The sequence below is a fragment of the Neolamprologus multifasciatus genome, chromosome 12 (genome assembly GCF_963576455.1).
Source record: "Neolamprologus multifasciatus chromosome 12, fNeoMul1.2, whole genome shotgun sequence".
Taxonomy (NCBI): domain Eukaryota; kingdom Metazoa; phylum Chordata; class Actinopteri; order Cichliformes; family Cichlidae; genus Neolamprologus; species Neolamprologus multifasciatus.
In genome coordinates, this window is record NC_140450.1 from 36,143,491 (window position 1) to 36,155,965 (window position 12,475).

The 12,475-nt window shown below is 39.8% G+C and overlaps 2 protein-coding genes and 1 long non-coding RNA gene across 3 annotated transcripts in view; 1 reads left to right on the forward strand and 2 right to left on the reverse strand.

The window, feature by feature from the left end:
• The window catches only part of stxbp1b (syntaxin binding protein 1b), a 49,633-nt gene extending 42,608 nt beyond the window's left edge, over positions 1 to 7,025 (reverse strand). The window contains exon 1 of the mRNA XM_085179544.1: positions 6,874 to 7,025. Within this exon, the coding sequence (XP_085035670.1) occupies positions 6,874 to 6,910 (37 nt within the window). The 5' untranslated portion in view covers positions 6,911 to 7,025. The remainder of the gene's footprint in view (positions 1 to 6,873) is intronic.
• LOC146507464 (uncharacterized) lies at positions 1,406 to 1,892 on the reverse strand. The gene is made up of 2 exons (XR_014877127.1): positions 1,740 to 1,892; positions 1,406 to 1,660 (listed from the first exon to the last, which is right to left on the reverse strand). It is a non-coding gene; the product is annotated as an uncharacterized LOC146507464 (long non-coding RNA).
• Positions 7,026 to 10,186: 3,161 nt separating the features above from the next.
• The window catches only part of niban2b (niban apoptosis regulator 2b), a 34,461-nt gene continuing 32,172 nt past the window's right edge, over positions 10,187 to 12,475 (forward strand). Inside the window, exon 1 of the mRNA XM_085178919.1 lies at positions 10,187 to 10,731. Within this exon, the coding sequence (XP_085035045.1) occupies positions 10,677 to 10,731 (55 nt within the window). The 5' untranslated portion in view covers positions 10,187 to 10,676. The remainder of the gene's footprint in view (positions 10,732 to 12,475) is intronic.

Below are 12,475 nucleotides of genomic sequence, written 5' to 3' on the forward strand. Positions count from 1 at the left end.
AATAAAAAGCCGAACGACAATGCTGATTTTTTTAGAGAGTCTTAGCTTACATCTCATATTTTCAGTTGTTACCCTCCACGGCTAAACAAACTCTCTAAATCGGTTTCAGTTGTGTACTGATGAACACAACAATGGACATAAGGAGCTTCTTTCAAAGAAAAAACTCAGGTAGATGTTATTTTATATATTATGCTTTGTATGTTGTTGTTGTATGTTCAGTATATCTATGCAAAACAAGAGGAATTTCAATACACAGCAGTATATTCACAGTTGAAACCAGATATTTACACTTTAGGGAGAAAACATAAAACCTTATTTTTACTGTTAAACATCAATTTAGAGTAAACTTTTGTTTTAGATAAATAAATGTTGAAATGTCTTTTGAATTAGTTAAATGTCAGAATAAAAAGAGGGAGCTGTCTATTTTAATCACTTTCATCAAATGTAGGAGTACATATACACTAAGTTTATTGTTAATTAAAATTAATTAAGAAAACTCCAGATGATTCCATTCTGAGCTTAAGAAGCTTCTGATTGGTTAGTAGAGTCCATGTGGGTAAATTGGTGGCACAGCTGTGGATGCATATAAGGCAAAACACAGAGCCTGTTTCTTTGAAATGGGAAAGTTTCTTTGAAAAATCAAGAGCTGTCAACCAAAACACCTGGAAAAGAATTCTGGAAAAGAATTGTGGAGCTCCATAAGTGTGGCTCAATTTTGAATACAATTTGGTGCCATTTACACTTAAGAAATACAGACAGTTTCTCTCTTTACTCTTAAAGTTAACAAATATGTTTTTTATATTTATCAATCTAAAAAAAGAAACATTTAGTCTGATTTGATGTTACAATTAAAAAGTGTTTGTGTTTTTATCTGAAGAGTATGTAAATATCTGGTTTCCACTGTATATTTGTGTTTGGCTTGATTGTCAGCACAACGAGGGAGAGAGAGGAACAGAGAGGGAGAGAGACGACGAAAATGACGAAAGAACAGAGATGGAACAAGAGCAGGTGAGACACACAAGTTAGTCAAATGGTTGTTTGCCAAAAACTCATCAGAACATGTATCTCGTACCTATTGTATCTTTTTAGATAGCGTTTGTTACTTTTAAAATTCTATATTTATTAAGTTATGCAGGCTTGTTTGCTCAACAAGGCTGAATAATTATATAAACTTTTCAGAATCTAAATAGTGTACTTTGGTAGAATTAAAAAATAAGTGTAGTGCAGGTCTAAGATGATTTTTAGTGCTGCTATCATCTAGTTCTGATTCTGGTTCTGTCTTGGTTACTGTTGTAGTCCTGTTTTAATTCTGGATCAGTTCTGGGTCTGGTTGAATTAGGGGTTTAGTTTATATATATATATATATATATATATATATATATATATATATATATATATATATATATATATATATATATATATATATATATATATGAAGTCATTCTTTTTTGAACAAAGCTCAAAACAGAGCCTAATAATCTTTCAGTCATTTCTACCCCCACTTAATTTCCTTTGGCTGCTCAGCTCTCACACAGTGGCTCAGCTACGCTCCAATCCCTCCATATTGTGGCCAATCACATGCGAGGATATAGGATAATATCATTATGTGAAAAACAGAGAGGGTGAGAGACGCAACAGTCAAGTGGAGCATGCGTCAGTCCTTTCAGTGAGTGAGTGAGACAGTAGACAGCGGTGAGGAGGGCTGTGCGAAAGCAAAAACACATAAATATGCCCGAGACCCGTAAACGAAGCAGCATCTGGCTGCAGTTTAAAGACTTTTTTTGTCTCGGTCTTGGTCTTGGTCTTGGTCTCGTCTCGTCTTGGTCTTGGTCTTGGTCTTGTCTTCGTCTCGGTCTTGGTCTTGGTCTTGTCTTGGTCTCGGATTAGGCGGTCTTGACTACAAGTCTACTTCTATCTCAGGAAAGACTAGAGAATAATTTTAACCTTCTTTGCACGTCCACTCCAGGTTCCTGCAGCTTTTAAGGTAAAGCAGACATGTGCTGCTTGTTGGTGGCCTGGATCAATAAAGACATTCACATTATTAAAAGACAATCCTGCAGACTAGATGGATGAAGATGAATCATCATCACATACATCACCAAGAGATGAAAGCTTTGATGATCACATTAAGATTCAAGTTTCTAAACTTTTTTAAAGAATAAAATGAATCAAATCAAAAGTTCTAACTCTTGATTGTTTTATTGATAATATTTTCCCACAACTTCTCTGTGATGTTTTCATGCTTGATTCTCAGATTCTTCTAACTGCTACAATTACGATGACAGTCCACATTGCTATAAAAGTGACCTCTTTTCTGACAACGTTGTGTTTTTACTCAGTTGTATATAGAATTTGTATTCTAGTTTTATCCTATTGTATATTTTATTCTATTTTATTCTACTGTATATAGTATTTTATTCTATTCTCTTCTGTACCGTTGTGTACTGTATTTATTCGTATTGTATTCTAATGTTTGCTATATAACTTTTGCACTGTCCACTTCCTGCTGTGACAAAACAAATTTCCCACGTGTGGGACTAATAAAGGTGATCTTATCTTATCTTATCTTATCTTATCTTATCTTATAGCTGTCTTCAGCCTTCTGAAACATGCAGTCAGAACAACGTCTCAGTCAGGGTTTGGACAGTCCTGAGACTGTTTGTTAGGGTGATATCATAGCTCGCTGTGTTGGAGCAATACTGATGAACGTTCTGTACTGTGTGACCCAAGTGTAGCATTTAATATAGTGGATCATTACAGTTTCATAGAGAGGCTGGAGCACTGGGTCGGTATATCTACGACAGCTCTGCAGTCGTTTAAATCATATTTTGTATGTTTTTCCATATTCTGCAGCGGAGTCCCCCAAAGGTCTACACTGTATATGCTACCATAGGTCACATTATACTGGCATATGACATTTAATATGTTCCTAGAGTATTTAAAGTAGAATGGGAGGCAGAGCCTTCAGTTTTCAGGCCCCTCTTCTGTGGAACCAGCTTCCAGTTTGGATTCTGGAGACAGACACTATCTCTACTTTTAAGATTAGGCTTAAAACCTTCCTTTTTGCTAAAGCATATAGTTAGGGCTGGACCAGGTGACCCTGAATCCTCCCTTAGTTATGCTGCAATAGATGTAGGCTGCTGGGGGATTCCCATGATGCATTGAGTTTTTCCTTTCCAGTCACCTTTCTCACTCACTATGTATTAACAGACCTCTCTGTATTGAATCATATCTGTTATTAATCTCTGTCTCTCTTCCACAGCATGTCTTTATCCTGTCTTCCTTCTCTCACCCCAACCAATCACAGCAGATGGCCCCGCCCCTCCCTGAGCCTGGTTCTGCTGGAGGTTTCTTCCTGTTAAAAGGGAGTTTTTCCTTCCCACTGTCGCCAAAGTGCTGCTCATAGGGGGTCATATGATTGTTGGGCTTTTCTCTGTATCTATGAAGCGCCTTGAGGCGACTTTTGTTGTGATTTGGCGCTATATAAATAAAATTGAAATTGAATTGAATAAGACTGCTGTACTGGTGGCAGCTCTGCATCCAGTGAGAGCCACTGATTGAGCTAACCTTTCCCACTTTATACACTGTCTAACAGATGTGTGCAAATGTCCTGAAGTTAAACTAAGATGAAACAAAAACTGTTATTATTGGGTCAGAAAAGCTACATCGGGCATCAAGTCCTCTACAGGTCTTTTATGTGTACATGTAAAATCAGTTGGGGGTAATTTTCCACTCTAATCTCATCTTTGAGAAACACACAAACATGGTCACAGACGTGCGAGGAGCCATTCAGTGCTGAACTTTAGTTACATTCAGGCATCACAGATGCTTTTATTTTGCTCTCGTCAGAAGATTTTTAATACTCTTGTATCAGGTATAAATCAGAAACTATTCATTTGACATCAGACTTATTATTTCACTGCATTCACTACGAGGATGCTGCTGACGTGTGTGCAGCCACCTGTCCCCTCACCTGATTGGTTAATGTACTTTGGATACTTTTATTGGACTTTTCAACTCTGAGCAGTGAAAGCACGTTTTGCTCTAAGCCATAAAACAGCATTTTGATTATGATGCAAACACGTACGCTGATAGATGCATGACAGTGAATCTGTTTGAATCAGGTTTGAACTTTCAACATGGTCACAGCTCAGGAGACAGAAATGTGAGCGCTGAACTGACGTCAGTGATTTTACGTGTTTGGCTGTGTGGATGTCAGATTTCTAACATAAATCCTTTTCAGAGCTTGTGTCTAAAATTATAACAATTTAACCATAAAATAGAAAATAATAACTGCAACATGTATGAACAGTACACTGATTAGACTTCAAAGTTATTTCCATATTTGCAGACCAATGATACGGGCGGTTCAACAGCTGAAGAACGACTGGTTACGTTTGGTGAATCATGTGTGTCCGAGCTTCTGGCTCAGCTGTCCCCGGGTTTGAGTTCAAGAGTCTTTCTAGTTTTGTATGTTTGTTAATTTTTGGATTCAGGTTCTGTTAAAGTTTAGTTTTCGTCTTTGCCCAGTTTGTTTTTGTCTGATATTAAAATCTAATGTTTGACAATTTAAAACATTTCGTTATGAAGAAAAACTAGAGAACTAGGAAGGGAAAAATACTGTTTTCACAGAGACAGAGTAACACAAAGAGACATTTCTAAAAGATATCAGTTCATTCTTTTTTCTTTTCTTGTTTTTTTAAGCAGAGCAAATCTAGTATTTCCCAATATTCTGTTACAATGTGTGAAGGTTTCCCTTATTGGGGATTTAAGCACATGTGCAGGATGTGAGAATGAGCACAGACAGACAGGCCCACTGCAATTGTTGCCTCTAATCTGCTCCCAATCCTCTTACCATCCACTACTCCCTACTGCCCACAGCTATTTCTAGGTTCTGTGTCAGCGGACGTGACATCACAGGAAAGCAGCATACATGGCTGCATCAGTGCGCGCGCGCACACACACACACACACACACACACACTGATAAACACAAACACTTGCTCTCCAGAATAAGTCTACATATCATCCTCCCAAAGGTGTCATTAAGCTTGAAGAGCTGCTGTTCAGCTGACATGAGCACATTGCAGTGACAGACACACAGTGAGGCTGTAAATGATCGATTTAGGCACATTATTTGTTACACAACACCTCAATGAGCCGATACACCTTTGTCAGGTGGACCAAGCTACATGACGAGGAAAGCTATTGTCAGAGACACACTACAGTGAAGTCAGTGAATAGTCCTGTTTATCCAATTAGTCGCTGGATTAGCTGTAAGTGCCTGAAGAACGGAGCACCGCCTGACGAGCAGCACAGTCGGCTGTTGCTTCAGTTCTCGCTCTCCCATCCACATGGATTCGCTGGATTTTAACCTCCTGTTTCCTGACAAACACTGTCATCATGTTGTACAATGAGTTCATGAGAGACAAGAGACAGAATAAGACAGATGACCTGTTGTCCCTCTGACATCACAGTCTCACTCATCCTGATGTGACCCTTCACTGCTCAGATTCACCTGGAAGTTTCTGGACTCCCAGACAGCCTCTGTGATCACGATGCATTCTCAGATGAGAGCATGAATGCACTGTAATGTGAATACTTTGTTTCCTTCTGTTGAAGCATCAATGTTGTGCATTAACCATCAACTGAAATCAACAATATTTATGCAGCTCAATGTTACCATTATTTTCTCTGAGGATCCTCAACCAAGGCAGCTGTGAGCGTTACAGTTACAGTTGTCTGATTCTCTGCATAGATTTCAAGGTTTAAAACATGAAATTTGCACCCAATGAAACTGGACATAGACGATTTTCAGGAGATGCTCATGAGAGCAGGGACGCCTACACCGGTGCTTTCATCCTACGACTTTTCTTAGCAATTAAGTGCTTTACAGTATTGCATTAGTATTTTTCTGAGCACTTCTTGCAGTGATTGTTACCTTGTGATTTTGTTTTTAAATAACACTTGATATTCGGTTGTTTTCCAGCATAGCTGTCTCACTTCCATCACAATCTAAACAACACGACTGTTTGACAGCAACTGTCAGGTTTGTTTTTTGATTTTGTTTGATGAATTTCTTCAACGTCCTTTAAATGGCCCAAATCTCTGCCTTTAAATGGAAATATGATCTGCAGAGAGCTGTTATACTGGTCCAGAGTAAATATCAGACCGTGTACTGTCACTGCTAACGTGTATTTAAATTGTGACACTATTTCAATAACTTGCACAGTCACGATCCAAAGGCTTGATAGGTTGTAACTAGTTTAATTAATATGGTTAATCAATCAGTTAGTAAAAATCACTGCCAAGTTCACTGAACCTCCCTTTAGCCGTTTGTTTACGTGCTGTTTTTGCAAATCTAAAGATGCGCTGGTGCGATTTATTAAGCGCAAATAACACAAATCGAAAATCCGTTGTGTCCGTCGCAAACTGCGCTCACAACTACCGTGGAATCAATGCGCGAGGGGAAAAACAGGTCTGGGATAGTAAAGGCAGCATAAACTAAGGCTTCTTCGGTTATTGAGGCAGCCAGAGTCGGATCTGTCCTCCTCCACCTCTGGTCTTCCCCAGAGAATTATGTCAAAGCATTTAATCCGCACAAAGATTAGCGCGACCGGATTTACATCGGACCTGGGCTCCATGCTTTTACACTGACAACACAATAACGGGCAACAACGGCAGAATTTAGCAGAACACCGGCGAATAGTGCAATTAATTCACTGCCTGCGACACTTCAGATGCTTTGCTCCAGTGGTCCCGTGCGTCTTAGCGCACCAACATTTCATTAATAAAAAGTAAGGAGCAGCTCGGCCCAGCGTTACAACAACAATCAGAATAAAAATAAGAATTAAATAAGAATAAAAAATCTTACTTTCCCCAACGATGGCTTTTAGTCCCAGCGGTGCCATGATGATCCCGTCAGTGCGCGTCCTGCTCTCCAAAGCAAACCGAGTGGAGCTATTACCACCGTAAAGCTCATCATAGTAAGTAACACCCAGTCGTTCCAGTTAAATTCAAAATAAAAGCCTCCAGTTAGGCGAGCATAGCAAAGCAGGCTAAACGGGAGACAGGGAGAGAGAGAGAACCTCTCCTGAGGGTTCAAATCATGCAGGCGAGCTGGTTTCCTGGTTTCCCTTTAACAAAATACTGAATAGCGAGTGCTCTAAAGTAATTCAACTAATACATATCGACAACTCCTCCTTCATTCTAGATTTTGGAATAAGTAGAATAAAGTAAACTGAAAATGTGATATCCTGTAAACTCTAGTTTGCGCCACCAAATAGTTTACAGGAGTGAAACTAGCATGGAAAGAGTCAAATGTGATGAGCAGAAAACGCTGAAGTTCGCTGCACTGAACTGCAACATAACTGTAATCTGTTTGGACGCTTTTGACTTAAAGGGGTTATATTGCACACCAGGCAATATATTATTATTATTATTATTATTATTATTATTATTATTATTATGAAAAATGTAAAGTAGGTGTTTTACTTGTGGATTTAAAAAAATCTAGATTATCAGGTCAAGTTTTGTCCCTAAATTGACTGAAATTTAAGTACTTTTATTTTGAAACTCTGCAAAGCCTCGTCCGCGCCGTTATGAGCCCTTACTTGAAAATGAAATAATGGATCGGGGATAATAAATCAGTATTAGGTATATATAATGTGAGTTTATATCTAATGTACATCAAGAGTTACTGAGATGATTATGATGGCGCACTTAGACGCTTCTAGAAAACGTTGACTTTTCAGTTTGGTGTCCACGCGAGGGCAGTAGAAGACAAGTCAACACTCCCACGCGTGCTCAGTGCAGAGTTACGCGGAATAGAGATGCTGCAGAATATACATTTAACTTGTGAGTTCAAATATCCACAAATGTGAGCCAGAAGGACAAAGCAGAGTAAAATGTTTTATTTTGAAAAACAAATCATTTTACGACACTGTTTATTGTTTATTTGTTTTATTTTTATTTGTAAAAATGCAATTTTCTACTGTGCTAACCAACCTTAACCAAATGTTTCACTCACCTTCAGTAATGTAGCTATTCCACTATTGCTGTGATGTTGTTTCAGATTTTTCGAAACGTGTTTATATAAGATATTTATCAATTGTTGGTGTAGTGAAAAGTCTAAATCAGGGTCTCAAATGAGCTGTGGGGCGCTGCTGGCACTGTCGTCTCATTGGAGGGCCACTTTAGTGTTCAAGTAACACAAACAAACAAACATCCACAAATATTTCTGAAAATGTTTTGTTTGTTTTTTAAAATTCAAATATTAAACGTGAACACAGATTCTTCCCTCTCAAATGAAGCCTCTCTGTCTGTGCAGACACTTGGCAGCGCTTCTGCATCATTTTGTTCGTATTTAACAAAATATTAATGCAGACATAAGTGTACACATTAGTTTGTGCATTGGCGTAACTTTGTGCTGAATATTGGGGGGGGGGAGGGGGTCAAGATCGCTGTCTAAATAAATAAATAAATCTGGGTAAATTCCAAGATGACTAGATACTTGTAATACCAGAAATGAGTAAAGAAAATCAGCAGCCAACTTATTCAAGATAATTCATAATTTTATTTTTTTTTTGGGGGGGGGGGGGGGGGGGGGGCGTTTTGTGTGTGATTTTCTTGGGGGATGAAACTTGGTGTTTATGGGAGCAGAAGTTATGCTTCGGCGAAGTTTGTGTGGTTTCTTTGAGAGTGTGAGTCCATGAGATTGGTGAGTTACAAGATATTTCCTGTGTAAGAAGGAAAGAAGGATAGCCTGTCTGTTTCATCGCTGGACTTTTACACGTTTTATCAATTTGGGTTTTTTTTGCCTGTCCCGTCTTTAGCCATCAGAATTATTGTCTGAAGGCCAAGAAAGATGCCCAACTGATTTACTTTACCAAGTGGATCATCACAGCCTTGCCATACTGGTCCATTTGGTTGACCTTTGTTATTATTATTATTTATTTTATTTTATTTCAAGTTGTTACAGACGGGACAGACATGACTGGGGGATAAGAAAGGGAGAGAGAAGGAAAAACAGAGGGGAAGAAGGACCGTAAGAGAAGACACTAAAAAAACAAATAAAAAGGAAAACAAGCAAAAAGAGAGCAACACAATAAACACAATAAACACAATAAACATGACACCACAGCACTAACCTAGATAACTGTAACTAACAGTAAATACTAAATATTGAATGTTATTGTGTAGTACGCAACACCGACAGCGCACAAGTAAGAAACACATATTTATGTCCATGTGCGTAATGTGTCACGGGTCACCCCGACTCCAGCAGCCTGAGGCTGGATGCTAAGTGAAAGGAAGGACGTGAGTGTCAGCACCACAGTCCAGGACGGGACAACGAACATCCACGAATACATCAGGAAGATGAGCCCAACCGACCGCGTGCTCAGTGAATACCTCAGGCAGCAGAAGCCCAGGAATGAGGAGGAAGACGAGGAACCATCATGAAGGACAGGCCCCTGCACGCTATGTACCATCGGCAGATAGAGGAGGTGGCTGATATCCAGAAATGCTACCAGGCTGGACAAAGCTGCACTGAAAGACAGCACAGAGGCACTAATCATGGCAGCACAGGAACTGGAACGCCATAACCAAGTGTCCAGCATATACAGAAACATCTGTGCCGAATATGGAGGGGATATGGGAATATGGGAGTCCTGAGGTCAGAATAGGAGACGCCCTCCAGCGTGGTGAAGAGCGACCGAGCTAAGATCCTGTGGGCCGAAATGATATTTAACAACAGTAATTTTAATATAGTTTTAGAGGCAGTAACGTGTATTCTTCAAACTCATTGTAATAAAACTGTAACATTTTACTGTTTTCCTTCTTCTTCCATCAAACATTAATGGAAACATTTGTTCATCAACAAAAACAGTAAAATTACAGAAACAATTATCCTTCAAAGCTTTTCTTGATCTTGTGATGTTTTCCATCGAGGTCAGGAAAAGGAAAATAATGGTGAATGTGTTGGCCTCAGGATTGTATCATGGCTACAGCCCTGTGGTCGCTATTTGCTGCGGTTGGCGAACCAGGTGCATTAGCGCCACCTTCTGGACTGGAGTGCGTCTATATTCTCATATAAATACCACTTGCTCTTAAAAACCTTTGTAATACTTCTTGCACTCTTAACTGAACTCTGTTTTTCTGTAATGTGTTTGCCTGTATTTATTCTAACATCACACGTCCAAATGTCTCCTCTTGTCCACAAAATGCATAATTTCCTGTCTCGTGCTTATTCATCTTCTTTATTTAAACCTGTATGACCAACTCTCTCTCTCACTCTCGCCGTTGTATCTTCTTCTTTTTTACTCCTTTGACTTCTTCTCCACTGTCCAGCTGCTCTATAATAACCTTCTCTGTCCCACAGCTCTGCTGTTTCCCAACGAGACGTTAACGTAACGTGGCCGCACGGCAGAAGTTCTCCTCCTACTTCAGAGGAGGGTGTGTCTGCCCGAGAAAAAACGCACAGTTCTTCCACAGCTTGAACTTCCTTTCGACAGCTTCGACTTGAGTGTTTGGTACCAGCCGTTATTACTGACTGCAGTCATTTCATGAGTGGACCGCGCTGCTGTGGCAGGAGACACGTCTCTGTAGATTTTATTGTTTGTCTTAAAAAGTAGTTGTCGGTCTGACGCAGCGTTCGCGTGGGACGCTCCACTGATCATGGGGGATGTGATTTCTAGTCACCTGGATGAAAGCAAGCGGGAGATGATCACAGGTAAGGAGCGATGAGTGCTGGTTTGGCGTGTTTTCCATTTTGCCACAGTGTCAGCGTGGGTCCAGCACCTCTTTGTTTACTAACTAAACGCGCTTTTTATCTGCGTCGTTAATGAACCACAAATATCCACGTAGCGCGTTGGGCACCGCGCCGCTGTCTTCCCTTAGCTGGACCAAAAAGCTCTGTCTTTAGTGTTTGTTCTTTGTCGTACTGAAGCACTCCCACGACACCAAAAGAGAAGGAAAACTGTGGAAACGTAATAGGAAATGATGTGACCGGTTAAAGTTAGTTACAAATGCGGAGTGCAGCAGATAAAGTGCTGATCGTGGCCCTGCCTCGGACATGTCACAGCCTATCAGGTTTTCTCTAATGTGGAATCTTTGCTGTCGAGTCTGAAGCAGATAAGCTTGGTGTACAGTATCTATTGGACTTAAGTGTCACAGTACTCGTGCCTGCTCCACACAGATGTGTCTCATATAAAAGGCATCACTGATGGTCTCCTGATGGTCCACTCATCTTCTGCCCGAGACTGGACGGAACCGTTGGACTCTTTGCAGTTTGTGTGTTCGGGGTGGAAAGTTCAGGTTTAGTAATTCCTTATTTTTGGCTTGTTTCACCTCAGTTCTCTGTATTTGTGAGGATAACAGCTGACAGAAGAATCCACAAGTATGTTGTAACCTTTGGTGGGTGGGGTGTTTCTCCTAACTGGGCCAGATTTCAGGAACTTCAGTGACTTTTATTACACTCACAAAGTGTTCATGTTACTGTTGCATTGCTGAGTTGTTGGGATGTTTAATTTTCAAAACAACTGACACACATTTTTGTAGGGTCAGTCCTGACCAGTCCTGACCTGATAGACCAGTGACCTGTACGGGTTTGGGTTTCTAGTAGGCTCTTTATCTTTTTTTCCATTTAGAAAATGAAGCAACGTACATAAAATAAAGAAGACCGCACATGAAGGTAGATGTTTGCGCTCAGTTTTCTAGCACTGGATTAAAATAGACATGAAACACATCATGTATAATGACTGATTGACGTCATGGCGCCCTCACATAGACGTAACTGTCTGTGAAGCTGCTTAAAGTTTTAGAAACGTGTTTAGCGCCATCTCCTGTCAGTACAGAACATTACATCCAAGTAACGTTTGGTTGGCTGGTTGGTTGCTGCTGATAGACTTTAATTAGTTGACATAAACTAATTAATAACTGAACCAATATAATGAGACTTAAACTAAAAATCCATTAAAGGGTTTCACTTTATACTAACTTTGGCTGCAACAGCGACATTTATGTTCAAATGAAGGATGCACTGTTCACGTTCAGTCTCTGGTGAGCTCAGGGAGAGCGAAAGAAACTGTTTCTAGAGTTCAGAACAGTCGCGTCTGTTCCTGTCACCACGATTAAAACCTTTACTGGGAAAAAGCTCGTGGGAGTCTTTCATCAAAGCACCAACGAACTCTGACATGAAGAAAAAGAAACTTTGTAGCTGCTCCAACCAGCAAGCCTCCAGAAGTGTTCAAATATGCAGATGAACTGTTAACTTAGTCTGATACATGTTTCAATTATATCGTTTGCTGAAGATTTTACATCAAAGCACATACCTGCAGCAAACAGGGGGGCAACTAAAGGGGGGCATGGGGTGTACGAGACCATATTTATTTCAAGGGTGTCGTAACATTTTTCAGATTGAAGGAGAAATAATATAAAGTCTTAATTAAATTGCTTTAATATTTAAAAATATAGAA